Source organism: Lissotriton helveticus, chromosome 12, assembly GCF_964261635.1.
Source record: "Lissotriton helveticus chromosome 12, aLisHel1.1, whole genome shotgun sequence".
In the NCBI taxonomy this organism is placed as follows: domain Eukaryota; kingdom Metazoa; phylum Chordata; class Amphibia; order Caudata; family Salamandridae; genus Lissotriton; species Lissotriton helveticus.
This window is the reverse complement of record NC_136073.1, coordinates 360,458,053-360,485,651: the sequence shown is the minus strand read 5'-3', so window position 1 is coordinate 360,485,651 and position 27,599 is coordinate 360,458,053. Positions and strand designations below refer to the sequence as shown.

At 44.5% G+C, this 27,599-nt stretch overlaps 1 protein-coding gene across 3 annotated transcripts in view; it reads left to right on the top strand.

Moving 5' to 3' along the window:
• MYLK3 (myosin light chain kinase 3) overlaps positions 1-27,599 on the top strand; it is a 557,372-nt gene that overhangs the window by 381,277 nt on the left and 148,496 nt on the right. For all 3 annotated transcript variants that reach the window (XM_078668257.1, XM_078668255.1, XM_078668254.1), the window contains exon 8: positions 14,351-14,492. In XM_078668257.1, coding sequence (XP_078524383.1) covers positions 14,351-14,492 — 142 coding nt within the window. The remainder of the gene's footprint in view (positions 1-14,350; positions 14,493-27,599) is intronic.

Genomic DNA, 27,599 nt, shown 5'->3' with positions numbered 1-27,599 from the left:
TCATTGTTCAATAAAGGTTTTAAAAAAAAAAAAAAAAAAAAAAAAAAAAAAAAAGTTGGTAATATTTCCATTAAGAGCCCAATGTATAGTTCGCTGCCAGTTGAATCCACATCTGTAGCTTCCCCAAAGGAGCCCCTTAAAAGAATCAGTAAGCTCCTGTAAGGAAATTGGTATAATTAATTCCTTCTGCTGAAACTAGGAAACCACAAGTGGGTTAATCCCATCAAGGAAACGACTAATTTCACCATCTCCTTTGTTCATCATAGAATACATATAAAAGTTATAATAGTAGCTGCAAAAGTCACAAGCTATTTCGTCCCCATTAAGGCGCCGACTCCCTGTATAGCTATGAGTTTATAATAAGCGTTATCTTTCTGTACGCGAATAGGCTTTGGCGGCAAGGAGTGGGCCAATTTTATCCACAGTATATTTTCTTAAAATTTGGGAATTAAGGAATTGTTGTTTTATTTGTAAATTATTTGATCTGCGCCTCAGATTTATAACCTGATTTTAAATACTGACATGCCGATCGTCCAAACTGGTTACTAAGTAGGCGAGCTTAGACTCCCTCAGCTTTGTCTTTAGATACAGTTCTTGCTCCTGGGATTTTCTCCGACATTGGCCGCATATTGTCACTTAAAGTCTCTGATACCAGCTTTTAAAGCGTCCCATACTGTGCTCACAAGGGCTGTGCTGTAATTAATTTGAATAAAGTTTTTCCGAAATTCCGTAAGAATCGTCATATACTCTTGTTCATGCGATGCAAACTTAGGGTAGGTCCATTTATGATTATTAAATGAAAATTAATTAATTCAAAGTGTCAATGTAAGTCGAACATGAGTTGAGAAGCAAATAAGATGAAAGTCTACGATAGATCTACAAGCAAGCATTTTGCTAACTAAAAGGTAGTCTATAAATGAATATTAACTATGGATGGGAGAAAATAAAGTATATAATCAGAGATCTGGATTCCGCCATCTTCAATGATCTACTAAATCAAGGCTATATTTGAGTGTATCTATAACTTTTAACACTTTGGTCATGCGAGCACACCCAGGGATGTGGTGCAGTTAAAGTCTCCTCCTATTATAAGATTACTGATTAGCATCCTAAGTTGTTTTCTGATTTGATAGCAAACTGTGGGGTCATCATTATTGGGGCCTTATATAGAGCAAATATTAAGTCATAATCTAGGGATTGTGACCCCTATATTCATCCACCCTCCCCCGCATATCCACCTTAAGAAAAACATTGGCTAATCAGGACAAATTATTAATGTAGTCACTCTGTTAACTGTTGCATTCACTACACTATCAATTACGTATTGAGAACCCAAACTCTCATGTAGCATATATCTTCTTTCTGGTTGTCGTAGTTTCTTGTAAACATATAATACAAGGTTTAAAGCTATCAATTTCTTGTATAACTCTTTTTAACTTCTGCCCAGAGTTAAGCCCCTTGACATGCTGGGTAAAGATCTTAAGTTGGACCATCGCTTTTGGTAAGCTTCATTTTCAGCCGGTTGCTCTCCCCCTGCACCCACTTCCCATCAATCCACAGTGATCTGCCTTCTTTCCTCCCCACTTTCCCTACCTCCCTCTTTCCGCCAGCAGCGCCCAACCTAACCCACCTACCCTGATCCGTCCTGCCGAAAGCCTAATTTTTCCCTCCCTTCCACTTTTGGCTACAGTTGTTTGCATTCTTAAACCAAATGGCGATCCAGTGGCCTCCCCTTCACCTCCCACCCCAACCGGAGTTCTGATATCTCGTTGTTGGGACATAAATGTTTCTAATTTTTCAAAAATGTTGTCCCTTTTTCCTTGTTAAATTCTCAATCTTTGGGCTTTGTTCTCTCTGCATTTTCTTAGACTCTTTAATTTCTTTCATAATAGTTTAAGCGTCTGCCCGGTGGTAAACGTAGAGAATGATGAGTGATAGTTCTCCGAGTCTGTATTAGTCTTGGATTCTGCATTATCCTCTTCGATGCGTCAGACAGCCTCCGGCCATCCGACGTCACAGTGGACGTGTGCGGAGGACGGCCGGGGGCCGTCCGAACCACACACGTGTCATTTTTTTCAGCACTGCAGCAGAATGTCCGCTGCGGCGAAGAGGCTAATGTCTATATTGGAAGGAAGATCCAGTAGTTGCGCCTCCCTGCTTGAATGGGTAGTCTGGTTGGGGTTCCATCAACAGTGTATATGAATTATTGCAATCAAAACAACAAAAGAGTGTGCCTTTTTTTTTAGAAATAGAGCACAAGTGTAGAATTCAACTAAGTTATTAATAAAGCCCTCACTCACCAACGTGGTTGGTGACATGCTTCATCATCGGGCCCCACCAGGAGAGGCCGAATGCCACCCTGGTGTGCTTCGATGCCAGAATTACTGCGGAGCTGGTTTTTTGTGTGTTCAGTGGGAAGTGAAAGTGCTTTAAAAATGCCTTGATTGTGTCAAAATAATAAATGTTATTAATAGCCAATCAGACATGTATAAAAACAGAGTGTGGGATATAGGGGTGTGGGAGTGCGGGTTTTATAAACAGGCGAGGAGGCTGGAGAATTGGTCTGAAAGAAGGAGTTTTATTGACAACAGAAGGGGTTAGGGTCTGGTTGGCTGACTTTCCCTCAGGTTCTTCTTCCTCTGATGACTCCTGTGATGAGCTGGAGTGGTTTGAGACTCGCAGGGGTGATGACTCGATCTCCTTTTCCTCTAAACTGAGGTGGTCTCCCCGGAGGCTCATTGGAGGATGAGAAACAAACGAGGGAACCGTAAGAAAAATGCTTTGTTTAAGGTTTTTTGGTTCTACCTTCACCACACCTATTGTGTTGTAGAGATATAGTCATGCATACGAACAATCAGTGAAGGGCAGGAAAATCGTGGTGCTCAGACAGGGGGTTATGAAGGAAGAGGGTCAGGATTTAAGTGCCTAGGGTATTTTTCAGTCTAGTGCTTTTAGGGGTGTTTATATGGGAAAAGAAGTCGTAACAATAATGTGACTTGTATCTCAAAAGCCTATACGCTGCAAGGACACCAAGTTTTCCAGTCAGGGAAATACCTCAAGGCCTCCCTCTATCCCTAGCCCCACCCGGTTTTCCCTTCCACCTCCCCCAACCCACTTACCGGTACCCTTGAGCCGCTAGTACTCACCGGCTCCGCCGCAACTCTCCAGAGTTGCGGCTGCTCCACAGCATCCTCCGGACACCAACAGTCCTTGCACCAGCTCTCTTCTCCCTCCTCCTGGTTTGCAGATGGTCTCGTGTCCGGGTATCTCGGGTCCCGCGTCTTGTTCCTTGGGTCCCGCGTCTTCTGCCTCGGGTCCCGCGTCTTCTTCCTCGGGTCCCTTCGTCTTTGCTCTCCACTTCCTTGCTCCAACTCTTCTCCGCTCCTCTCGCGCCAACGTTCTCTGACCCCGCCCTTTGAACTTGGTCGCTTTTCATTGGACCGTCCCTAATACTTCCGGATTTCGTAGGGGTCACTTCTGGGTTGCTGTCCTTGTCAGCGTTTTCCTTTGGAGAAACAGGAGAGGAGCATGGTAGAGGTAGTTCCTGGTTAAAGTCCCGAGATGGAACCCGTTGCTGTCGCTCCCCCCATGGTGATAGTCCGGTAAGTCCTTCCTCCTTTCCCATGACTTCCTCACAAGGGGCTGAATAAATTGTTCAGCAATATCCACTAGTGTGTGGTCAACATGTTTCTGCCTATGTGTAATCATTAATGAGACATTTGTCAGGACCGGAACAAGGTGAACCTCGGCGGTGTGGGTGTGCTAAGGCTCACCCTAACCAGAGGTTATCAATGTGAAAAATATTTTAAAACAAAGTTTGTTTGATGGATCTCGTGTTGAGAGGAACCAAGTTTACTCTAAGTTAGGTTATTGGACAACATACATAGACAAACAAAAGAAAAAAGAAGAAGACAAATGGTAATTAGGCATGGTATTCATCAGTTTGTCATGGATGGACGTACAAACACTGGTGCTCTTTGTGGTGCACTTGAACCGTAACACTGACCAAACGTGCTACTGTGAGGACTCAGGTGCACTCTAATAAAACGTGTGGAGAAGACTAAAAAAAGGGGGTTGTTACGCCCCGTATGCCCATTGCGGCATTTATCGATAGTCATAAGCCTGTGGAATATAAGCACTATATAAATCAAAGTCAAGAAACGGTGTAGCTGGGCACACTTTGTGTGTAACATAAAAGTATCTTACATGGGGTGTAATCACTAATTACACCATGGGTCTCGGGAGGGGGGTGGTAGCAAAAAGGCACACCCTGAGAATTCGAGAAATGAGAAAGGGGGGGGGATAGTCAATCATATGTTCGGGATATGTAATGCAATTTACTTATCTCCTTCCGTTGCGGTGGAACTCATGCCTTCACTGCTGGGCACCCGCTAGGTACCTGCACAATCCCTCTTGTGACTGGACCCCGATGGTGAAGTTACAGGGCAGGCCGGCATGTTTATAAATGCAGGGAAAATGCTATGGGAACAGGATCGAGCTGGGCGGCACTGTATATGTCATCACGAGGCCGTCAGTAGTGCAACTTTCCAGCGGCCAATGATCGTGATTGTAGCTGAAACTCACAGGAGTCGGCCAATCTGGTAGACGGTAAATAATTAGTGTGTGTCAGTAAACAGCTGAGCCCTTTGTTTTCACTCGGAGAAAACGAATTAATGGGAAAGTATACCCAACAAATTATCTTCTACCGGCTATCCCTTGAATGAGGGCAGCGGCAACTGTTATTGCACTCAACTGAAACAAAGGGGTACAAAATGGAAGACCACCCCCCCAAATATTACAAAATAAGAATTACAAAGTAAAGCGAAACCCAGTGGGCCAAATTAAGACCCCTAGGTAACAAGCGTGAGTGTCGGGTAGCATCAGACACAAAAAATGGTTTAACAAGATGTTCTGGCAATCCAAACAATGTGGGCATTGGGAAGAAAGACACCCTAAGTACTCGGCTTAGAATCAGGCGGGCAGAAAGGGTGACTCATGATGTGAACCAATATCCTTAAGGGAGCAGAAAAAGAGTCTCACAACAGCCAGGCAATATACATTGTATGGTCAAATATCAGTATCTATGTGTGTGACAGGACAATGTAATGCTCCATGGTTAACGTTGCAGAACTGTTGCCCATGGGATTTTGTCATTTATCCTTGTTTGTGTGTGTCCAACCGGTACACCCAACTCTGTTCCTTCTGAAAGAGGATTTTTTGAGCATTTCTTTGTACTTTCACTTGCTCGATGACTGTCCATCTGAGATTGTTAGTTGTGTGGTTGTGTTGTATGAAGTGTTCACTCAGTTTGGTGGTAACTCTTCCACATCTAATGTTACTCCGATGTTCACACACAGGCAATTTAATTTTGGTGTGTGGTCATACCCACATACCGTAATCCACACGGACAAGTGATCAAATAGGCCACATTTGTGGAGTTACAATTAGTGTGGCCACGTTGTGTCCAAATCTTTCCTGGTTCGAGATCTAAGACTTTAGTGTGTGTTGTGAGGTGACAGATACTACAGTTAGCACAAGGAAAGTGACCTGTGACTTGTGGCAGGCCCCATGACTCAGTTATAGTTGGGAAGTTCCTCTTGGGTTGGTCTCTAGGGCGAGTGTGAACTAAGGTATCCTTGAGACCTTAGTTCACATCAATTAGTGCAAGCAACGTTCTATGAAACTGAGCATGCTAGATAAAGTGTGCTCAGAGTATATTCATGTTTGAGCGGATTGGGCCTCATCTTCACTGGGTCACCAGTAATAGGGGACACTAGTGGGTGATAGTAATGGGCTTTTCCTGTCTAGGTTCAAGGGTATCAATGGATAAATTCGAGGTAGGTCCATCCATGTTGATGGTCGCTGCTGCTTCAACTATTTGCTGTGTTGCCTGGTACAGAATCTGATGGAGTGGGAAAGTGAGATCCAGCTAAAACAGTTAAAGTTCCAACAAGAATTACCAGATTGGGTCACCTAGTTCAATTGTTAATGAGATTGTGGGTTAAGGCCAGGAATAGTCGTCAGATCAGTAGGTGACAGAGTCTGTTCCCATAGTGCTGATGAAGGCTGCTGCCCCCATGAGCTCCCTCTATTGGTCCTTCATTCAAAAAGGCTGGCAGAGAGCCCATCCACCTTGAGGAATGGGCCCTCTTCCACTGCGGGCTCTTCCCTGATCCTCATCCACCAGGTTAGCTCTGCTGGTGTTTTTCCCTAGTGGTTTGGCTGAGCTCCCTGTGTGATTTGATGAACCACTCCTCCCCCAAAGGGGTGTTACAGTAACTCAAATCTGTATGTCGGTGCCGCCAGTCATATCCAATTAGAAAAGATGAGAGTGCAGACTCCTGTTCATAAAATACAACATGAATACTGGCACAAGCACACTGGCAGACAACAGCAACAGACAGAGACAAGCAGAAACAGTTTCAAGTAAGTTTATCAAGACATAGACTTTGAATCAGTAGACATCTGTAGAGTTACTCTGAACTTTGACGTAGAATTTATGTAGAGTTCACAGAGAGTTTGCACAGGCTACTGCCAGAAACCTATACCAGGCAAATATCGGCAGTATATACCGAATCACCCAGGGAGAGCGCCTCGTCCTCGCTTGTTTAGTTAATGTTCCAGTAAGAGCGCCTACTCAATATCCGGTGTCCTGGCCTGTCTGATTCCTGCCCCATGGAAGCAAGCCATTGATGGGTGCAGAGAAGGCCGGCAGATCCTGACACAGCCGTGGGCGGGACAGGAGCTGAAGCATAGCCGTGCTTGAGTGCCCCAGAGCTCCCTGCTGCATTAGTCTTCTGATTCATGACTCCGATGTGCGGCTAGAGGTGAACTCAGAACCCACTGGAGAAAAGGAATCCCTTGCTGGATGCTGATGATGGTATTTTTTTAAAGGAAAAACCAGAGCCACTACAGTCATGCTCTACTCTGCAGCAGAAATCCTCGGGCAGAGCAGTAGGCTCAGGTGGGAGGAGGCGGGCCAACAGTGGAAGAGAGGCTTAGGCGTGTAGCCTTTTGGCTTCACACAGAGCCACCATCCGATTCAAGTGTTATTTAAAGAGAACCTTTGAAATTATTGTCTTCGTTGGGATCTGGTTTTCATATTTATTCATTAATAGTATGAATTGAGGGTCTGGCCAAAACGTGTAGCAAGAGATAATGAATTATTTTCAGGGCTTTTGAAACCTCATTGTGCAAAACAGTACAAAGAAGAGGGGGCCAGAAAAAGGGTTTTCTTCATGTTTAAAAATGGCTGAAGTTCCCCTTTAGACAATTACAGCCATTCACGTAGTCAGAAATTCTCCTGAAGTTCCATAATCAAGTACAGAAGGAGTGCCTGTTGTAACGAAGTTAGCAGTCCAGTAGCTGGGGTGGGCGGAGTTAGATGGGCAGAGGGGAAGAGGAGGGGACAGGACAGGAAAGGGCAGTTAGAGTAGGGACGGGGTCGGAGTAAGAGGTTGATAATAAAGCTCCTTAATTAACACACTGTGTCTGTGTGGTTTTAGTAGCGCGACGCTACAGCTGGCGACGAGGGTGGGATCAGGTGATCCACCAGTGACATCGGGGAGCGAGAAGAGAAGCTGACCCGTCCAGAACCCCGGCTGAACGTGACCGCTACCTGCGGCGCCGGTGCCCCGTAATTGCCGCCGTTTCCAGACTGAGACCAGCGGTAGAGAACCTGTCCACGACCAGGAGATCGTGTGTGGACGCGCTAGAGCAGCGGGAGACGAGACGCTGCCCCTCTGATGTCCGGCGCGTCGCTCGCGCCAAGAATCTGAGGAGTGTGCCCCAAAGCGAAGACCGAAGAAAGAGGGATCTGGGAGCCTACCCCAGCCCTCCTGAAGTGTCCTGCACGAGCGAGGAGTGCAGCGAGAGGTGAGGGAACTCGCGGAAGCGCCTAGACGAAGCGCTGATGCCGCCGACACCGGGTCTCACCCCCGATGCGTGAGGAACAGCACGCTGCGGCAAGCAAGACGCGGGAAGTCGCATTGGCCTACCTACACGGCGGACAGTGGCCAGAAAGTGAAGAGGAACTGCCCAAAGCCTGGCTGCTGAGAGGAAGAACCCTCGGTGAGTGCCAAGAGTGACCGAGTGTGGCTGAGAGTGCAGAGGAGCCCAGACCTCGTGGGTGACTGGGGGCGGCCATCTTTGAGTCAGGCACCCTCAAGGACATCCTCCCTGTGCAGAATACAGGCGGCCATCTTGAAGTCAGGCATTCAATAGAAAACAAGCATTGGCCATAGAACACCAAACAAGCCCTGACAAAGGAACAAGCCTTGGAACACAAACAAGCACTGACAGCCACAAGAGACAAACAAGCATTGACAGCAACAAGAGTGCGAACCTGAGAAACGCACACCAGCCGCTGACGCAAGAAGCGGACGTGGACGCCGAAATCCATTGTCACGATGTCTAACCCTCCCGCCCAGAAGGACGTCAAGGGAGGCACCCACCTGCGAGCCCCAGAGCCATTGTCAGTCACAACAGGAAGCAGCATGGGACTAAAATGGCAAGAATGGCTAGAGGACTTTGAGGACTATATTGAAGGGTCCAAAATTGAACCAGACAAAGACAAGATCATAGCCCTTCGCAATCTAGGGGGGCGTGAAATAAGCAAGATCGTCCGAGAGATCCCAGCCACAGATGGTGACACCTATGATAAAGTAAGAACTATTCTAAATAACCGTTTTCTGCATAAGAGAAACGTCGACTATGAGAGACACAAGTTTCACCAGCAGCGCCAGGGTAAGGAAGAACCACTGAGCTCCTTCATACATCGGCTGCGGAGGCAGTCCCAACATTGTGACTTTACCAACTTCTCGCCGGACGCAGCCATCAAATCTCAGATAATCACGGGGTGTCACTCGGAGTCACTGAGACGGCGCCTGCTGAGAAAACCACAAGAACTTGCAGAAATCGAAGAAAACTCCCGACTGTATGACCAGGCCGAAGAGAATGCGGCGGAAATTGAAACAGGGCCCAGTACCAGCCGTGAGCACGCCAACCGCATCACTGAGAGACGGCAGGGACGTCAGGATCGGCGCGACAGTGGAAGACGTCACCCGCGAGACAGATCAAGGCGCTCCAAGTACTCACCCAGGCGACGTCCGGACTACAGACGAAAGGAATCCGATAGGAGAGATCGCCGACCTGAACGCACGAGGCGATGTTTCAGGTGCGGGTACGACTATCCTCACATTGACTCCTGCCCTGCCATGGGCCAACGGTGCCGGAAATGTGGACGGTCCAACCACTTTGAGGCCATGTGTGGGGATTACCACAAAGAGAAGCGCAACGATGGCGGCAGACAGGAAGGATCGCAGCGGCCCTCCCGATCGGAGGCCAAACGTCATCACATCAGAGCAGTTCAGGAAGAGCCTCCTGGATCTCCCACGTCCTCACACTCTAGTCATGACTCTCGGCGCTCCCGATGGGACCGTCGTTCCCCTTCAAGAGACTCAAGATCATCCTCATCCAGGCATTCATCTTACACCACCGAATATGTCAACTTTGCTGACCACGATCAGTTCAAACATTATCCACGCCTCAACATCAAAGTGGGCAACCATGCCGCCAAGTTCATGATGGACAGCGGAGCATCGCTTAACTACATTTCTGTTGCTGAACACGACCGCATGGACCCCAAACCACGCTTGCATTTTGCACCTGTCCGCGTCTTCACCTGGATGGCGAAGAAACCTCTCCAATGCCTGGGCAAGTTTGACACCACACTAACGCATGGCAAGCTCTCCATCCCAGCGGTTATCCACGTGATCAAAGGTCCTGAGGCTGACTGTCTGCTGAGCCTCCCCACGGCGGAACGTCTTCAGCTGGTGCACATCCTCTTCAATGTCCATGACATCTCGGACTGCGCCGGAAAGTTCCCTTCCCTCTTCCGAGGTCTGGGGAAGCTGAAAGGCCGTCAGATCCACCTGCATGTTAACAAGCTCATCAAACCAGTGGCCCAACACCCTAGAAGAGTGCCGTTCCACCTGCAGTCCGCAGTTGAACATGAACTGCAGGAACTTTTGGACGCAGACATTATTGAGCGCACTGCGGGCCCCACTCCATGGGTGTCCCCGGTGGTTATTGTCCCCAAGAAAGGCTCCCAAAACAAAGTCCGTCTCTGTGTGGACATCCGTCTGCCGAACCAAGCAATTGAGAGGGAGCGACACCCAGGTCCTCTCCTGAGCGACATGATCACGGCCCTCAACGGGGCAACCGTGTTCTCCAAACTAGACCTGAACAAGGGCTACCATCAGCTCGAGCTTGACGACAGCTCCCGCCCCATCACGACATTTGCCACCCATCTTGGTCTTTTCCGCTACAAACGCCTCAGTTTTGGCGTCTCATCGGCCGCCGAGATCTTCCAGGAGGCCATACGTCTTGTCATCCACCACATACCTAACGCTCTTAATTACAGCGATGATATCCTGGTCTACGGTTCGGACACGCAAGAGCATGACACCGCTCTTGATCGTGTCTCCCTCGCTCTGATGGAAGCTGGGTTGACCCTCAACAAGGACAAATGCGAATTTCACCAGTCGACCCTGAAATTTTTCGGACACATCTTCTCGGCGAGTGGCATGAAACCGGACCCGGACAAAATCGCCACGCTCAACAACACCAAGAGCCCGGCTGATGTCAATGACTTGCGTTCCTTTCTCGGGATGGCAAGCTACTGCGCCCGCTACATTCGTGACTACGCCACCGTAAGTCACCCTCTGAGGCTCCTCACGAAAGCTGGCGCGCACTTTGTATGGACCCCGGAGTGTGAGCGTGCCTTCAAAGACATCAAACACGCTGTGGAATCAGCCAAATGCCTCTCCTATTTCAATCCCAGAAGGAAAACGGAAATCACCGTGGACGCAAGCCCCGTGGGCTTAGGGGCCATCCTGGCACAGTACGACCATGAGTCGGATCAGAGGAGGATCATCGCTTATGCCAGTCGGAGCTTGACGGACCCTGAGAAGCGATATTCCCAACCGGAGAAGGAGAGCCTGGCTGTCGTGTGGGCATGCGAACACTTCCACATCTTTATTTACGGGAAACACTTCACACTCATAACCGACCATCAGGCACTTGTCACGATCTATGGAAATCCCAAGTGCAAGATGCCTCCCAGGATCGAGAGGTGGGGCTTGCGGCTGCAAGAATACACGTTCTCGATCATTCACAAACCGGGGAAGGATGAGAATCCTGCTGACTATATGTCTCGCCACCCCCGAGACTCATCAGAGACTGTGCCCTCCATTGCGGAGGAATACATCCACTTTGTGACCACTCATGCTCGTCCATCAGCCATCCCCATTCACGCCATTCGGGAAGCGACCAACCAAGACAGCCTCCTACAAACCGTAATAAGACGCACTCGAACAAACAGGTGGAGATACCACCCGCAGGAGGAAGAGGAAAGCCCTGCCGCCAAGAAAGAACTCCAAGCCTTCCGGCACGTCTCCGACGAACTCTCTGTGACTGATGACGACCTCCTTCTCAGAGATCACAGACTAGTCATACCAGCGACACTGAGACAAGGAGTAATCGACTTGGCTCACGAAGGCCATCGAGGGGTCGTTTCCACCAAAAGAGCACTGAGAGAACGTGTCTGGTTCCCAGCCCTCGACCAGATGGTCGAAGACACTTTGAAAGACTGTCGCCCGTGTCAACTGACCAGCCACAGCAATCCACCTGCACCCCTACAGATGACCCCATTGCCCGATGGGGTATGGCAAGAAGTTGCCATGGACTTTTATGGCCCCCTGCAATCCGGGAAGTATGTCATTGTCATCCTGGATGAATACTCCCGATTCCCAGTGGCCCAGTTCATATCATCAACCAATGCCACCTGCACCCTCAAGGTACTGGAAGAAGTCTTCGCGACTTGGGGCGTCCCCAGGGTCATCAAGACAGACAACGGGCCCCCATTCAACGGTCATGAGTTCAGCGACTTCGCGAAACACATGGACTTTCAACACCGCAAAGTCACGCCACTCTGGCCTCAGGCCAACGGCACTGTGGAAAGATTCATGTCCACCATCAAGAGAACATTCCAACAAGCCACAGCTGAAAGGAAGGATCTTCAGTCAGCCTTGAACGAGGTCCTTAGTGCCTACCGGACCACCCCCCACTCCACAACGGGCCAATGCCCTGCGACTCTCATGCTTGGGAGGACAATGAGAAATCGGATCCCCACATGGGACGGAGCCTTGAGAAAACCACTGTCGGATCAACAACACCGAGACATGGCCATATCGGATCGACACCACAAGGACAAGATGAAGGAGTATGCGGACCGCAAGCGAAGGGCCCGGTCCCCCTCCCTGAAAGAAGGTGACAGAGTTGTTGTCAAGCAGGAACAACGCCAGAAGACTGATTGTCGCTTCAAAGATGAGCCACTAACAATTACCCAACAAAAGGGCACCATGGTGACAGCAGAATCAGAGACACGAAGAGTCACCCGCAACGCTTCTCATTTCAAGAAGTGCTCTCCTGAAACCCATGAAACTGCACCTGTGGTCCCCACACTTGAAAGCAGGAACAGCCCTGAGACTGTCGTACCCGACACTGGACCTTCACCTGTAGAAGAATCCTCATCTGAAGTTGTTGTGTCCACACCGGCGAGGCCCCGCCGTCACGTGCGGCCTCCCAAGAGACTGATTGCAGAGATGGACTAATCTCTATTTTCTTCATTTGTTGCTTTATTAAGAAAGGGGGAGATGTAACGAAGTTAGCAGTCCAGTAGCTGGGGTGGGCGGAGTTAGATGGGCAGAGGGGAAGAGGAGGGGACAGGACAGGAAAGGGCAGTTAGAGTAGGGACGGGGTCGAAGTAAGAGGTTGATAATAAAGCTCCTTAATTAACACACTGTGTCTGTGTGGTTTTAGTAGCGCGACGCTACACCTGTCTTTGGCGTTGCTCATATCCACACTGTGCAAGTTAGCAGAACTTTTAGTAAATACAGTCGATTTTTAATTTGGTACTCAGCTACTATGGAGCTATATTGCGCAACAATGTTGTGCAAGGACCAGCTAAACACTAAAAACATTTATAAATCAAATGTGCAGGGCTATGTGCATAATAGCTCTAATAAAAAGGTGTTTTTTGTTACTCAACCCTATGGCAATTCTTTTCTTGAACTGAGCAGGATGAAAGGCTGAGTATACCCACAGGATTGAAACACTAGGCCAAGTAGAGATCCGGGGAGTGTAATTAGTTAGCCAACTGGCCATTGGCCTCTGTTCCAGCTAAAGCCAAAGAGGCTTTAGAAAGGCAAGTACTCAAATGTTATACAAGTTTTTACTCCACAAAAGTGAGAAACATATGATTCAATAGAAAAATAAGTAGAAACCACATGTCTGTAGACCGAATATGTTGAATGACCTCTGGCGTTTTATGACAGATTTTCTGAACAGAGTATGTCAATGTGAGTCTGGCGTTTTTCCTAGATGTTTCTCATGTTATGTTATTAAGACTTATTAAGCGAGCGAATACCCTGGGGTGTCTTGGCGCTATAAACATCAATGGGTTCATCCCAAATTGTTTGTTTTTGATTCGATGTATTACCAAATAGTGCAAAAAATACCATCCAATGATACCCTGAAGGCACGAAATTGAAAAATAGAAATACTAAACCATCAGATAAAATCATAAACATTAAACAGACCCAGATTGTACAACGGTACGTCACTCTGGTTCTCTGACCAATCGAGCCAAGACACAAGCCATCTTAGTTGGTTCGGAAAAAAAATGTTCGAGTGCTGATACCCTCTTTCTTGAAATCCAGAAACCAAAAGGACAAAGAAACTAAAGCAATGCTTTCCAGTGGAAGTGCACCGTGGGTTTGGAACGCATTCCATATGGACATTAGGATAATGCCTTTTTAGGATACATTTAAAAAAGAATGGCAATATCTGTAGATTCACTGCACACCCTGAGTGCATTTGTTTGTGCACCAAATTCTCTGCTCTGTGGATTGTCTACATTCTATATTTAAGAATGATATATTCCTTAGTATTTTTCACTTTTGTTTTTTGATCACTTGAAGCATGCCACCCTGCTCATGTATGTATATTAAATATGTATCACAAACGGCATATATGTAATTTGTTTCATTTTATGATATTATTTTCTCCTTATTTTTCTTTAATTTGGTCCAGATATTTTTCCTGCAACCTATAACTGATAATTTGTCCTTTTGTACACCTCTTTGTGAACCGTGTGGGTCTACTAAATTATGTAGAAAACTGTTAATAAATAAACAAGCAATTTATCTGCAGCCAAACACATAATAGCTCAATATTCCTTGCTTGAACTCACCTGAAAGCTAACATTTTGTCTTCTTCTTTTCCTAAGTGTTGATGGTGGTGAATTATTTGACCGAATCGCTGATGAAAACTACAATCTAACTGAGCTGGATGCGATTCTGTTTGCCAAACAAATTTGTGAAGGGGTGTATTACTTGCATCAACAGTATATTCTCCACTTAGACCTTAAGGTTAGTATTATTAATCTTAATTAATGTTTGTTTTTATTTGTTGTGGTGAGGATTTTGATGTTTAACAGGCTCTAGGAATTAACTGTTCACGCACAGAGGGCCCAAAATGTGTTGGTACCCTGAAAAAAAACACATCTGTGCAATACAGCTGTATCTGTCCATCCATCCCCTTACTTGCGTGGCGTTTTACAGCGCACAGCGGGCCTTAACCACCTGTGATAGGTTGGGCACATGGCCTGGCTAAAAGGGAGGTGTTATGATGCGCACATCAGGGATTGGGGGTCTGCAATGGGTTGGGCATAATGCCTCGTGATATGCCAGGCCCTGCTGTCAATCCACCTGTGCACTGCAGGCTGAGCTCTACTTGACTTGACCGTAAATCAGAGGTTAGGTTCAAGGAACTGTTAGATGTGGTATAAGACCAAACACAATCCTGTTCTTTTCTTCTTAATTCTGCCATGGTAATGCATCTGGTGTGGTAGTAAAATCTTTATTCGGGATTCATTTTCCATGAATTACCAAAAAAACATTTTTACATTTCATTTACAAGCATTTTAAAAGGAAAGTATTTTCTAATCATTACAATTTATCATAAGATTGCTTAAGTAAGACAATTTAGCTATTGTAGTTCTGGAAATTGACCCTTGACTTAAAAATACATTTTAGGAAGGTGCTGATGACTTTACAGGTATATTCTGAGCTTAAAAATTGTAACCTCAACATTGCAGGACGACATTTACGAAGTCCAAAAATTTTCAACAATGGGGTTAAAAAAAGTCTTTGATGGACAGAATAATATTTACAAAACAAAACCGTATGCATTGTTGATTGTTCAGATATTCCATCACAAGGACAGGGGATTAAACTCTCTTCCCAACTGTTTCTAATTGGGAATGCTACTATCCTGTGAAAAATGTTCAGTCTGAATCTCGTTAGTAAGAATCGTTCGAACTGCGAGACAACATAGGTTAAGTATGGTTCCATTTCAATGGTCGTCATAACTGCCAAGGAATGCTGTACCGATGGTTTTTTGATCTCCTCGGTAATACGTAGTTCTTCAAAGTGGCTCAGCGCCTTTGCCTTGAGCTCTTTCTTGGGAATTCCGGCTATAGTTTCAGGATTATAGTAAAAGTCGGCCATTCCTAGATCAATGAGGAGATTTTTAACATAAGTTAGCCAATCTATATTTTCTGCGTGGTCAAGTTTCATAAGTCCGCAACAATAGCTTTGGTTAAAGAATTCTTTGTTGAGACCCATATTCTACGCCATAGGAGTACAGGTTCAATTTTGGCCAGGTCCTCAATATGTGGTAGTCCCAGTTCTGTGTGAGAGGCAAAAGTAGATACTCTTTTGGGTACTGACAGTAAGAATCTTATGAAGGTGTTCTCTGCAACCTGCAGGGGTTTAGTATGTTTGTGGCCCCATAAGCCCGCCCCATAAAGTGCAATTGAGTGGCACTTGGCTCTGTAGATTTGGAGAAGTTCAACCGGAGGTTTCTTCCCTAGTTTCTGGGTAAATTTCATGAGGGCGGCGATAGAGCGCAGGAGTTGGTGTTTACGCGCTTCTATGGCCGCTCTCCAGTTGATCTTCCTATCTATCATAATTCCCAGATAGGGATATTGGGAAGTAGTTTCTAGTTTTACGTTGTTTAAGAAAATGGATTTTTCATTTTTCTTAGCGCGTCCTGCTGTCATAACAAAAGTTTTCTTAATGTTTATGAGGAGATCTAAGTCACTTATAAATTTTGCATAGGTATTCAATGATTTTTGTAGCTCGCGAGGTGTACGTGCTATGATTACCGCGTCGTCTGCATATAAGAGCGCAGGCACCAGTCGATCTTTGACACGGGTCAGGTCCTGGCCCCCCCCGTAACATTTCTACCTCAAGGCCGTTGGTATAGAGGGAGAAAAGAAAGGGGGCCAGGACGCATCCTTGCCTGACTCCGCGCTCTACTGAAAAGGAATCTGTCAGTTCGCCCCGAACTCCATATCGAACTCTCGCAGAAGCGTTGGAGTAGAGCTCTCTAAGAAAGGTCACAAGGGCCTCGTCGATTCCCATTTTTGCCAGGACTGACCAGAGTTTTGCATGGCTGACGCAGTCAAAGGCAGCATCTGGTGTGAAAGAAGGGAAGGTCAGTGGCAATTAATTTCGTGATCATCTGAGTTAACCTAAGCTGCTGGCCTGGTTTTGTAAAACAAGTGTGTCTTTCCTAAATGATCCAAAATGTATGAGGGATTTATGTCTGATTCACTATCCACTTCATGTTTCTAATGCTACCCATATGTTCCTCTTAAAACAACAGTGTGTCTTTCCTAGTTATTGCTTGTGTTGCATTGTTTGGAAAGCCTCAGATTGTCTAGGTGTGAGTGTATATGGAGAGATATAAGTCCAAAACTGGAGCTAGGATCACAAAAATCATAAATCACAATAAATTAGCCCAGAGCAAGACGAATTATGCTAGTTTAGTGCCTGAACACCGATCGAGCGATATAGAAACATTGAAATATGCAAAGTTTAGATAAGCTAGAGGGTAAAGTGGGGCCAGTAGCTTCAGTGTCTGCAGAAAAACTTACCTGAGGTCTCTCAGAGCTACAGTAGCAGTGTCAATCGATTTTACGCTCAACAAAAAGATTCACTATTAAGAGTCTAAGGAAGAGTGGCATGTGCAGCAGCACAAAGAGATTGGAGAACAGTGATTATTTTAAAATGCATATATATTGTAACACTGTCCCAAAAAATAATAGACGTGTACAAAATGATTTATGTAGTTACATAATCTGGTAACTAGGAACACAAACTTGTAGCACAACACAGTGGCAGAGTAATTACCTTTGAATGGCTGTATTCTCAGGTCTAACTCTGTTCTACTATAAACCAGCCTCTAAATAGATGAAGTGGGGTAATTACATACGGAATGTGCCATCTCTGGACACTGCAAGGCCTCTTGTATAGCTTGTCAGTTGTCCAGCCCTATGCTGACATACACTACGCAGAGCGGTCCTGTCATTTCGCCAGGAAACTGCATAATCCTCTATCTCTTGATTCACTCATGCCAAGGGGGGGAGATGGTAATGTTGTTTGGTTGCAATCATCCAAACCTATGAGTGAAGACTTTGAGGCTTCTGCAATTTTAGTTGTCATGTCATCAAACCGACAACTTTAAAATAGAGGCTCTCGCAGTTAGTCGCCAGAGAAGGTGTAGAAAGGAGGTTGCCTGACTACAGTTCACTGCTGATCATCAGCGTGCAAGATGTTGACCTTATCGGTTGAGAGAGGGTTCCCAATCAGTGATGGAATGGAGACATAAACTGCTGAGAGCCGCAATAAAAAAAAGCCAGGTGGTGATCGTGAAAGATAGTCTCCTTTCTGCCCTGATATTAGCCCAAGGACACCGGCTAGGTAAAGCTATCTAACGGAAGGGAAGCACAGTTTGATGGCAAAAGAACTTTAGCATTGGTTGGTTTCAATGCTGGGAAGAAGTATCTGTCTTCACAAGGGGATTCAACCAGAACCTACCTAGACAATCTGCTCTCTGATGCCATTCTTGCATACAAAATGTTTTGGGAGGAATGCCTGCAATAAGTCTAACCACTGAAAATCACTGGGGATAGCATTCTACCCCATTATTCTTTTGCCCACCATGCCATCTCAGTTTGGGCCCAGCCATATGCAAAGCAGTCTCGATCCTGCTCCAGTAGGAACAATCCAGTCCGAACTGCCAGGTCAGGTCCTCTTGAAACCTGAATACAAGCAACCCAAGACCACGTCTCGCCGTGATTGGGGGTCACCAGTTGGTGCAATTTAGGTCCAGTGGCACAGTGAGCACGGGGCCCATGTCTGGTCATACCCTTGCTACTTAGGTAGCTACATCAAACACACAATGGTGAATGGAGGAATATTTGCAATAAGTCTAACCACTGGCAATCACCTGTCTTTTTCAGTGCTGTGAAATAGTAAAAATATGCAGTTGGACAAGCATTATAAAAATTCAAATAAGCATCTTTAAAAGTATAGACAAAAGTGACATGTTTTTGTCCATCATAAAAATGTCAAAAAACAACTGTCCTACTGGTTCACAAATATGTGACTGGGGGCTGCACACATCTCTGCTGCAGGCCCACAACTCACTTAGCCACCCAGGTTTCACTCTTATTGCAAATGTAACAGAGGTCAGTAACTAAACGGTTATCTTTGTTGGTAATGTGCTAAAGGAAATCTATCTGGTTGCCACGTTTTCCCAGAATTGTATTCTTTTTATGAACTTGGACTTAGGTGTTTATGGCCTCTGAGCAGAGAGAAGCTATCACACAGCCCCTGATTCATGTACTTTTCCTAAAACGCAATTTAACTGGCATAAAGACCCTTTTTATAACTCAGGTGTTTGTGTGTAGTAACTGTGCAGGCTACTAAAAAATACCTAATATGCACATATGGCAACGTTTTTGCCACTTGTGTCTGAGGCTCAACCTATCAAATGAGCTGAGAAGCAGCCATGTAAACCTGCAGGCCAGACCTCAGTGCTTAAATGGAACTTGAACTATTTATTGGAACTGAATTAGTAAACTGAACTTGCATACTGCATACTGCAAGTCAGCCGTCGGTGTTGCAAAATCTAGGTTCGACTGCACAGCGATTAAGCATGTGACTTGTAGCATACAAAACATCATGAGCACAAGTGCAATGTTATCAATTAGATTGTATCAGCTTACATATTGATTAGTTTGTATTTATTTCTAACTTTGCATTCGAAAATCATACAGTGCCATTCTCACGTAATACAACTACCTAGTGAAAATAAAAAATCACGTTAACAAGAATTAGTATTTGATATGTTGTAAGAATGACTACTTTATGGTTGATATTTTTCTGTGCTAAGGAAAACCTGTGTAGCTAGTTACACTAATCTCCTGACTATGCAGTTTACCAGTAATTAGTTTCCTTCACACCTCATCCCTCCTCTTTAGAGATGCTTCAAAACCAATGAAGAAAGCATTCCCTAAACAAAATACTTAGTGCTCTCTAGCTACACCTTTTTGAGTATTCTGTCAGTGGAAGCTTGCCACTGATCAAAGCCCTGCCCGCACAAAGGCCTGCAGCATGCCAGAGCCTTCTGTCTGGCACCCCCTGCCAAAGGAAGTTGACACCGGTAAATATACAGCTTGCAGAGGTATTTTCTCAGCAATTACGGGACAAAAAGAAGCCATAACACTGGCATCCTTGATGCTCCGGGCTCTGACAGACTGTCAAGTGGCGATGGAAGGCAAGTGGCCCTAGAAGAGTGGATGCTGCTCATACCCGAGGGTCAAGAGAGATTGCCATAGGGAGTCGTCAGGTGGGAGAGAGAAAGACAGCTAGGGCTCTGTACTTTCTTCTTGCAAAGAAAGAAAACAAAGCTTTGTGGGATTATTTGACGCTATGACAGCTCTAGGGACCATGAATGGGCTCATGGAGCCCCAGTGTAGAGGAGGAAACGTGCAGGAATTTTGAAATTATTTGCTTAGGAAATTCTACTGATGATTGCTGGTTGCTATTACTTATGCACTGCTACACACCACTCGCCCATAAGATTTCTGCTTGGAACCGAGAAGACATTAGAATGAGGTCTGCCTATAAACATTTTTGTCGGCCAGCTGAAGAGGGATGAATAGGACTCCTGCTTCAACTTGAATCTGATTCAGAAAAATCCCCCACAGTTTCTGGGAAGCTGGCTTCTTGTTGACCCATAAGACTTATTGGGTTCAAGGATCTCTTCAGGTCCTGCTGCTATGGAACGATTCTGTGGGAAAAGCTTGGGAAATCCAAGAAACAGAGACCCACAACAGTGACATCTACCTAGAAGAAAACAGAAAAACCAGTTAAAATTATACGTGTCTGTGATCCTGACTTGAAATGGGTGAAGCCTCTTCCCATTTGAACCCGTTGTCTGATCCTGAAGCAACCTTGCCCTGAATTTTGGGGGCGTTTGAAAATAATAACAGAAGATCTAGAACCTTTTCTACTAGTTCTGAAAGTTTAAATTCAGAATCTGTTTTTATCTCTGGAGAAACGGGACAAGGTGACGAGGCTACCTGGTGAATATGCAACCTTGGCAGGCAACATTTCCTGGACTGTCCTGCTCTGAGCTTTTTTCAGAAAAATCAAGACTGCTGTGGGACTTTTCAAACAGTGTGTTTGACACCAAAACTCTTACTAGACAGCGGCTTCCTGCCTTGCTCTGCTGATGCTTCAATCTTCATAATAGTGTCTAATTGAGAAGGTAAACCACAAAAATAGGAAAAGGTCTGAAAGTATGTCCAATTACGAGGGAACGTTGACAGCTACAATGTCACAAGCTGTTCCACTCACAGCTTTCTGCAGCTCAACTCAAGACTTCAGGTGGACAAGAAAAAAAACTTACCTGGCCTTGTGGAGACATGGTGAGCCATGTCTTGACAACTTGCCCCACTGGCATACTCTACCTTTTTCAAAGGTGACTAAGTTTTAAGATAAAATCATTGACTGAGGCGAATCATTAGGCCATGGCCATCCTCACTCCATTGCCGGCTAGCCTGGGAGGGTGTCTGGGACTTGGTCAATTGCTCCCCAAAACATTGGTTGTTTAGATTTGTATGGGTTTCTATGTTCACCTTTTAATATTTGTATAGCTCCTGATACTTATATCCTATTGTTGTTATCTTGATGTCATTTAACCATTACATCTTCCTCTTGTTGACTACACTGTTGGATTTATAACTTACTTATGTGTTCTGAGTAATCTTGTTTTGATGTTGCTCTTCATGTACCCTATGCACTTTTCTTTGAGAAAGGCCTTGCTGCTTGAGCCAACTTCCATGCTTGGAATTTCTCACAGAAAGCTGCTTTCAAGAAGGCACCAGATTATTTTCCCTGTGTGGGAGGTCTGCCGAACTCAAATCAACACTAAGGTCACAATGCCTATAATCTAGCTAGCAAACCGTTTTCCGCCACCCATTGAGTGGCAGCTGATTCTATACTGTTAGCATTGTTGTTTATTATGAGCCATCTCATTGCTCTGTTTCGAAATATTCGCTTTTCTTTCCACACAAATGCTTATTACTAAACAGAGATGACTGCTGCAGAGTATCTTGAGTTCAAACACAGCAGCATAGATCTTCCAGTAAAGTGACAACATTGTGTAGCAAGGGGGGGGCGGAGGGGCGGTCCGCCCCAGGCGGCGCTGTTTTTGGAGGCGGGAGTTGTGTCTGTCGACTACCACCATCCCCTGTTCCCCGAGAAGAAGTCGGCCGCCACTGCCTTTTCCTGGGACAAGTCATCTGTTGGCCGAACCCCCACTCTTACCTGCACTCGGGCGGCAAACTTTGGGGCCGCCCCGGGTGCCAATACGTCTAGCTATGCCACTGAGTGACAAAATTACCTGATAAAAAGCAACTGGAGAGCGTTGGACGTCTGAGTTGAAGTACATTGCTGTGTTAATGTATGCTGATATGGGTTCAGTTTAAAGACGTTTTATGAGGTTTCTGTAAGAGATTCTGCCATTTGACGTAATAGAAAATCATTCTATTGCAGCGGGCGCTTTGATCACTTCATCCTTAAATTACTTGAACACCTTTGATGCCTAACTTCCTTAATATCAAATGACGAGGCTTCAAAAATCAATGAATACAACTATCCAAAACTTTAACTAACCTTACCAATCTGTTTTAGATCTCTTTACCATCTATTTGTAAAATTGAGGGTACCATTGAAGACAGTGGCGTCATGAAACCTCCGCTATAGCAACTATACTGGGGGTTGCACCTGGAACTGGAGACCTGAGTCCCACTAAAACATTTGTTATGTTTATATTGGCATCTTGTTTTTGCAGGCAAAAAGCTCATAAAATGCTCTAAGGGAATACTAGTCAACATAAGTGTGTCTTCCAAACCATGAATTGACATGCATTTCTTGAATAAGAATCTACATGAGTCTTCCTATTCAAACCCAAACATTGCCTTTTCATCTTTTGTTATTTTTCCTAAATAAAAAATACTACCCTTAGTTGATTTTTAATTTGAAAGAACGATTTTTTGCCAATTATGTGTTTATATTTTTTTCTTATTCAAATTATATACACATTTTTACATATACATAGACTATTTACATATAACACCATGACAATACAAGACAGTTGGTATTTAACATTATTTTAGACAATGTACAAAACTTTAAATTACACAAATGTTACATTTACAGAAATATAAAAATGTTTAACAGTACGGTTCTACATTACTTATATACAACACATATTTAGAAACTCCTCACACCTCAAATCTTTTGAGGATGAATCCTGTTTGTAACAAAGCATCGAATGTTATAACTAGGGTCTTTAGGGTGGTTATAGTGGGGGCCTAGCTCCCTTTGGTTCTCTATATTATTTATATATCAGTACTGTTCTGTGGCCCTATAGAGGGGTATCGTCCTAAATTACGATTTCCATGAAGTGGTGCCGCTTGTGCACTGACTATAGCAGTAATTGCCAGCTCTTGGCCTCAATGTTGGTTACGCTGATGCGTTTCAACCTTCTTGGGTGGACCTGGGCTGTTGTTATGAAGAAAATCTTCTTCAGGGCAAATGTTCTTGTAGGACACTGTGTGTGCATTAAAGGATATGCCAATTACTTTTCTATTCAAGTACATGGTGTACTCTGCTATGTATATCAACACTCTAATCTTAGGACATACCGTTTTCCTGGTTGGTAAATGGGTTGGAGCCTTATATTGTGGACTGGTCCTTACATGGAAGGCTGTCTATCATGTTAGGTTCTGATGGCTGTGAGCCTTTTCAAGCGGCTTCTTTAACCTATATTTGAGTACAAGGGGAGGATGAGCATTGCTATCTTAAAGTGATCTCTCATAATGGGTTAACTGATTCATACTTGTGACAGTTTGGTGTGCCCAATGGTTATAGTCTGTGTTGTGCATTCGAACTCTAGTGGCCGGTGATTGCTTTATGGGTTCCATAGTTTTAATTGCGGAGGCTTATGTTGTGAATGGTGGTGCCTACTTGTGACATTGTGTACAGTGTGGTAACGAAATCATGCTCCTGTTGTAAATTAAGTGCCTGGGTATGCTCTGATTTAGGTGCTTTAGTGGTGTATCAGAGCAACGGTCTTGTTCTAATCATGCGCAGCAGGTGTCAGCGCGTGCTCGATGGCTGGAGAGATCTTACTCCTGTTGCTTGTTTCGTGGAGCAACGTGTTATGGCTGGGCGGGCGTCATGCAGGTAACATGCTGTCCTTGACGCACGGTTAAGCTGGTTGATCGTGCCAACTTTATGTGTTCATTGAAGCATCAGTCTCAATCTGTGCTTGTACTGCCTGTTAGTGGCAGAGCACATCCTGTGTGGGGAGGTTCAGCTCCTGTTGCGTGTTTAGCGGAGCAATGTGTTGGACTTGAGAGTGCAAGAAAAGACGCTAGGGGAAAACCACTAGTATGCCAGGTGCACTGCTCAATTAAAGTATATACTGTACTCTAAATAGACACAAACTCAATTGTGCATCACAAAATCTGCGCTTATTTCAAGAATCTGTTTTTGAACATAAAAGCAGACAGTGCTCAGAGAACTTAAATTGGCAAAACAGTTTGTATTAAACTTTTCATATAAGCATTTCAACAAGTTGTGAAACTTTATCAATCTAACAACCAGTAACTGAAACAATAATGCTGCTTACAAAAAGAAATGTACTATACACACATATGCTATACACTCAGTAATACCCTGATGCCCAATGCATTTCGAAAAAAGAATAATCAATGTAGTCATAGTACTACATGGAAAGCAGTCAAAACAATAAGTACACATAATATATAAAATGTCCAGAGTTCAGTTACAACATGTATAAAGGTTGCTGGTGTGGTTGTTTACTAGTCAATAACAATCAATAAAAGGAAACAACACCAAGTGAAAAATATAACCTAAGTGCGCGCGCCAAAATTGGAAAAGCATTCCTGTGCAACTATAGAAACCATCACCATACCACATGAAAGGGATAGCCGTGCCGAGATACCAGGGCAAATGCGGAAACTGATTATATATCAAGAAAAAGACTCACTGGTGTGCTAAGCAGTGTGCAGAAAACTGAATACAGCAAAAACGAATCCTAGGACTGGGCACTTCTTGTAAAATCGTGGCTAGAAGAAATAAGTGGAAACTGTGGATGTAAGATGTGCTATGAGTGAAAGTACAAGGACCATAATAGTGAGACTAACTTACTGAAAGGCTATGCCTGAAGAGTCTGATGGGTGAAAAATGCAGACAGAGACACGTCTACGCTGAAAAGATAATAATGAGAAACAATGTACTTGAAAAGACTCTGAAAACGTGGCAGATTTGTATCTATGGTGTACCCCATAATGGATGTTTACCTGGAGTGTAGACAGATGTAACCTGTTCCAGTAAACGAGTGCGGAAACTCAGGCAACAGAGAAGAATATTCGATCAGCTGGTTATACAGTTCTGTGCAAAACGTAAAAACGAGTGTTCAATGAGAATCCACTGAGTGCAAAGAAGCAATTAACGTAAAAACGCTGATGTGTCCATGGGTCTAACCTGAGGAAGTTCGCCAGTCTAGGACAGGGACGCCACCGCCATTCCAAACGCGAAGCGTGTGAACAGCCCGGTGAACGCCGATGTAAAATCAGTTTGTGGAAGATAGAAAACGGACTGGCCGTGGTCGCCATCTTTGAGTGTGCTAATAAAACTGAAAGCAGTGTTCAAGGACTGCGTGGTTAGAAAGAAGATAAAAGCAAATAAACACGGTGATGTAACAGAAAAGGAACATCAAGTTCAGGAGGTGATATACTGTGTATAGTGAGTGCCCTATACAGCCACAAAAGAACTAACTCCCATCGATCACTGTAAACAGAAGCAGGAAAAAAGTGAAAAATAATGCCTGACTCCAATGTGCTAGATACATAAGATGTCACCCAAAAAAATGTGAAACACATATTATGAAATGAAGAGGTGGTGATAAAGCTTGTTAGAATAAAAGAGTTATTGACTTAGATAAACATCACACGTACAATGTACTGAGAACATTGCCTAGTGGCATAATGAAAGTAGAAACAACTCTAGAGAAAACATAGCAGTTCAATCCTGTCATTAAGCCCCCCTGGGGTCAGTGTCTGTAAATGCTTGGTCCACCAAGCTTCCCTCTGCGATAAGAGTTTGTTATTGTCCTGGCTGACTTTAGCTGCTACAATTTCTAGAATAGTGAAGCGTAATTGGGCATTAGAATGATGTGATTCTAACCAGTGTGTTGTGAAGTATGTCTTTGGGCTTTGATTCCGGATAGTACTCTTATGTTCCGTTATCCAGACTTTCAATTTGCGTGTAGTTTTGCCTACATATAGTAGTCCGCAGGGGCATTTGATAGTGTAAATCACATTGTTAGAGTTGCAATCTCCATTGTATCTGAGATCAATTTTCTTTCCTGAATGTGGGTGTAGAATCACATTGCCTTCCATCACATTGTTACAATGAACGCAATTGTAACATTTACGCATGCCGCGGTGTACTTGTGATTGAGTAGCTGTTGTTGTCAAGATCTCTTTCAAGTTTTTGCTGCGGGTGTATGCAAACAGTGGTGGATCAATGAAAAGTCCCTTAAAATCTGGTTCTTGTTTCAGTATCTCCCATCTGGATTTGATGATGTTTTTGATGACATTAGATCTTGTAGAAAACTTGCTGACGAAAATATGTTTAGGCTTCTCGCTCCTGATTTTGGTTTTCAATAAATCATTCCTGTCTTGTAAATTAGTCTGGGTGATAGCTGCAAGTACTGCTGTCTGAGGATAACCTCGTTGTTGGAATTTGTTTGACTATTCATCCAATTTTGCTGCAAGTTTCTCCTTGTCTGAGGTGATTCGTTTGATCCTGAGCATTTGCGAATATGGTAAATTTTGCAACAGTTTGGGAGGATGAAAGCTAGAGAACAACAATAAATGGTTCTTGTCTGTGGGTTTCGTGTATACAGAAGTGTCAAAGCCATTGTTGCCTTTGTGTATCAGGACATCTAAGTAAGGTATCCTCTCATGACTAATTGTGTGCGTGAATTTGATCCTCTCATGTTTCCTGTTCAGTTCAATGATGAGTGTCTCCAGCATTTCACTAGACGCATTCCAAATCAGAAAGATGTCATCGATGAACCTGACATAGAATACTAAGTTGCGTTTCCAATTTTCATCTTTGAAGATGTGTTCATTTTCAAAATGGGACATAAAAGTGTTGGCAAAAGAAGGGGCCCCCGAAAAGCCCATTGAAGTTCCGCTGACTTGCAGATAGAAATCATTTTTCCATTGTAGATAACTGTGTTGAAGACAAAAGGTTAAGAGCTCCAATAAGAACACCTTGTTCAAACCAACATCTGGTAACTGTAACAGTGCCCATTCACAGGCATCTATGCCATCTTGGACTGGAATCGAAGTGTACAAAGAGGTTACATCTATTGTGCACATTAGCCAAGATGCTGAAAATAATTCTTGTACTGAATGAAGACGATTAAGGAAATGGGTGGTATCCTTAATGTAGCTTTGCCAAGTTTGTACGAATTTTTGCAAAAAGTGATCAACCAAACGTCCTGCGGGCGCAAAGATGGATTCGCACCCGGAGACAATTGGACGAAAGGGAGGGTTGTTGAAGCTTTTGTGAATTTTGGGAAGCATGTACAGCTTTGGTCTCCTCGGGTGTGCTACTGTCAAAAAACTGCGTAGATTGTTACTGATCCAAGACATGCTCTCAGCGTGATCCAAGATTTGAATGAGAGTGTCCATAATCATTGTAGTAGGGTTAGAATCAAGCTTAATGTACGTTGTAGTGTCTGATAGATGTTCAAAGACTTTTTGTTCATAGAAGCTAGTGTCCATGATTACAAGGGCTCCGTCCTTATCTGCCATTTGAAAAGTTATGGTGTCATCGTTACTCAAATTTCTCAAGATGTTCAATTCATCTTTCTTCAAATTAGGATGAACTGGAGGATGCAAATTTAACTGGGCAAAATCATGTCTGATTAGATTTTCGAAGGTTTCAAGTACCTTGTGTGAAACAGGCGCCATAAACACACTTTTAGGTTTGAAGGATTGTAGTTCAGGA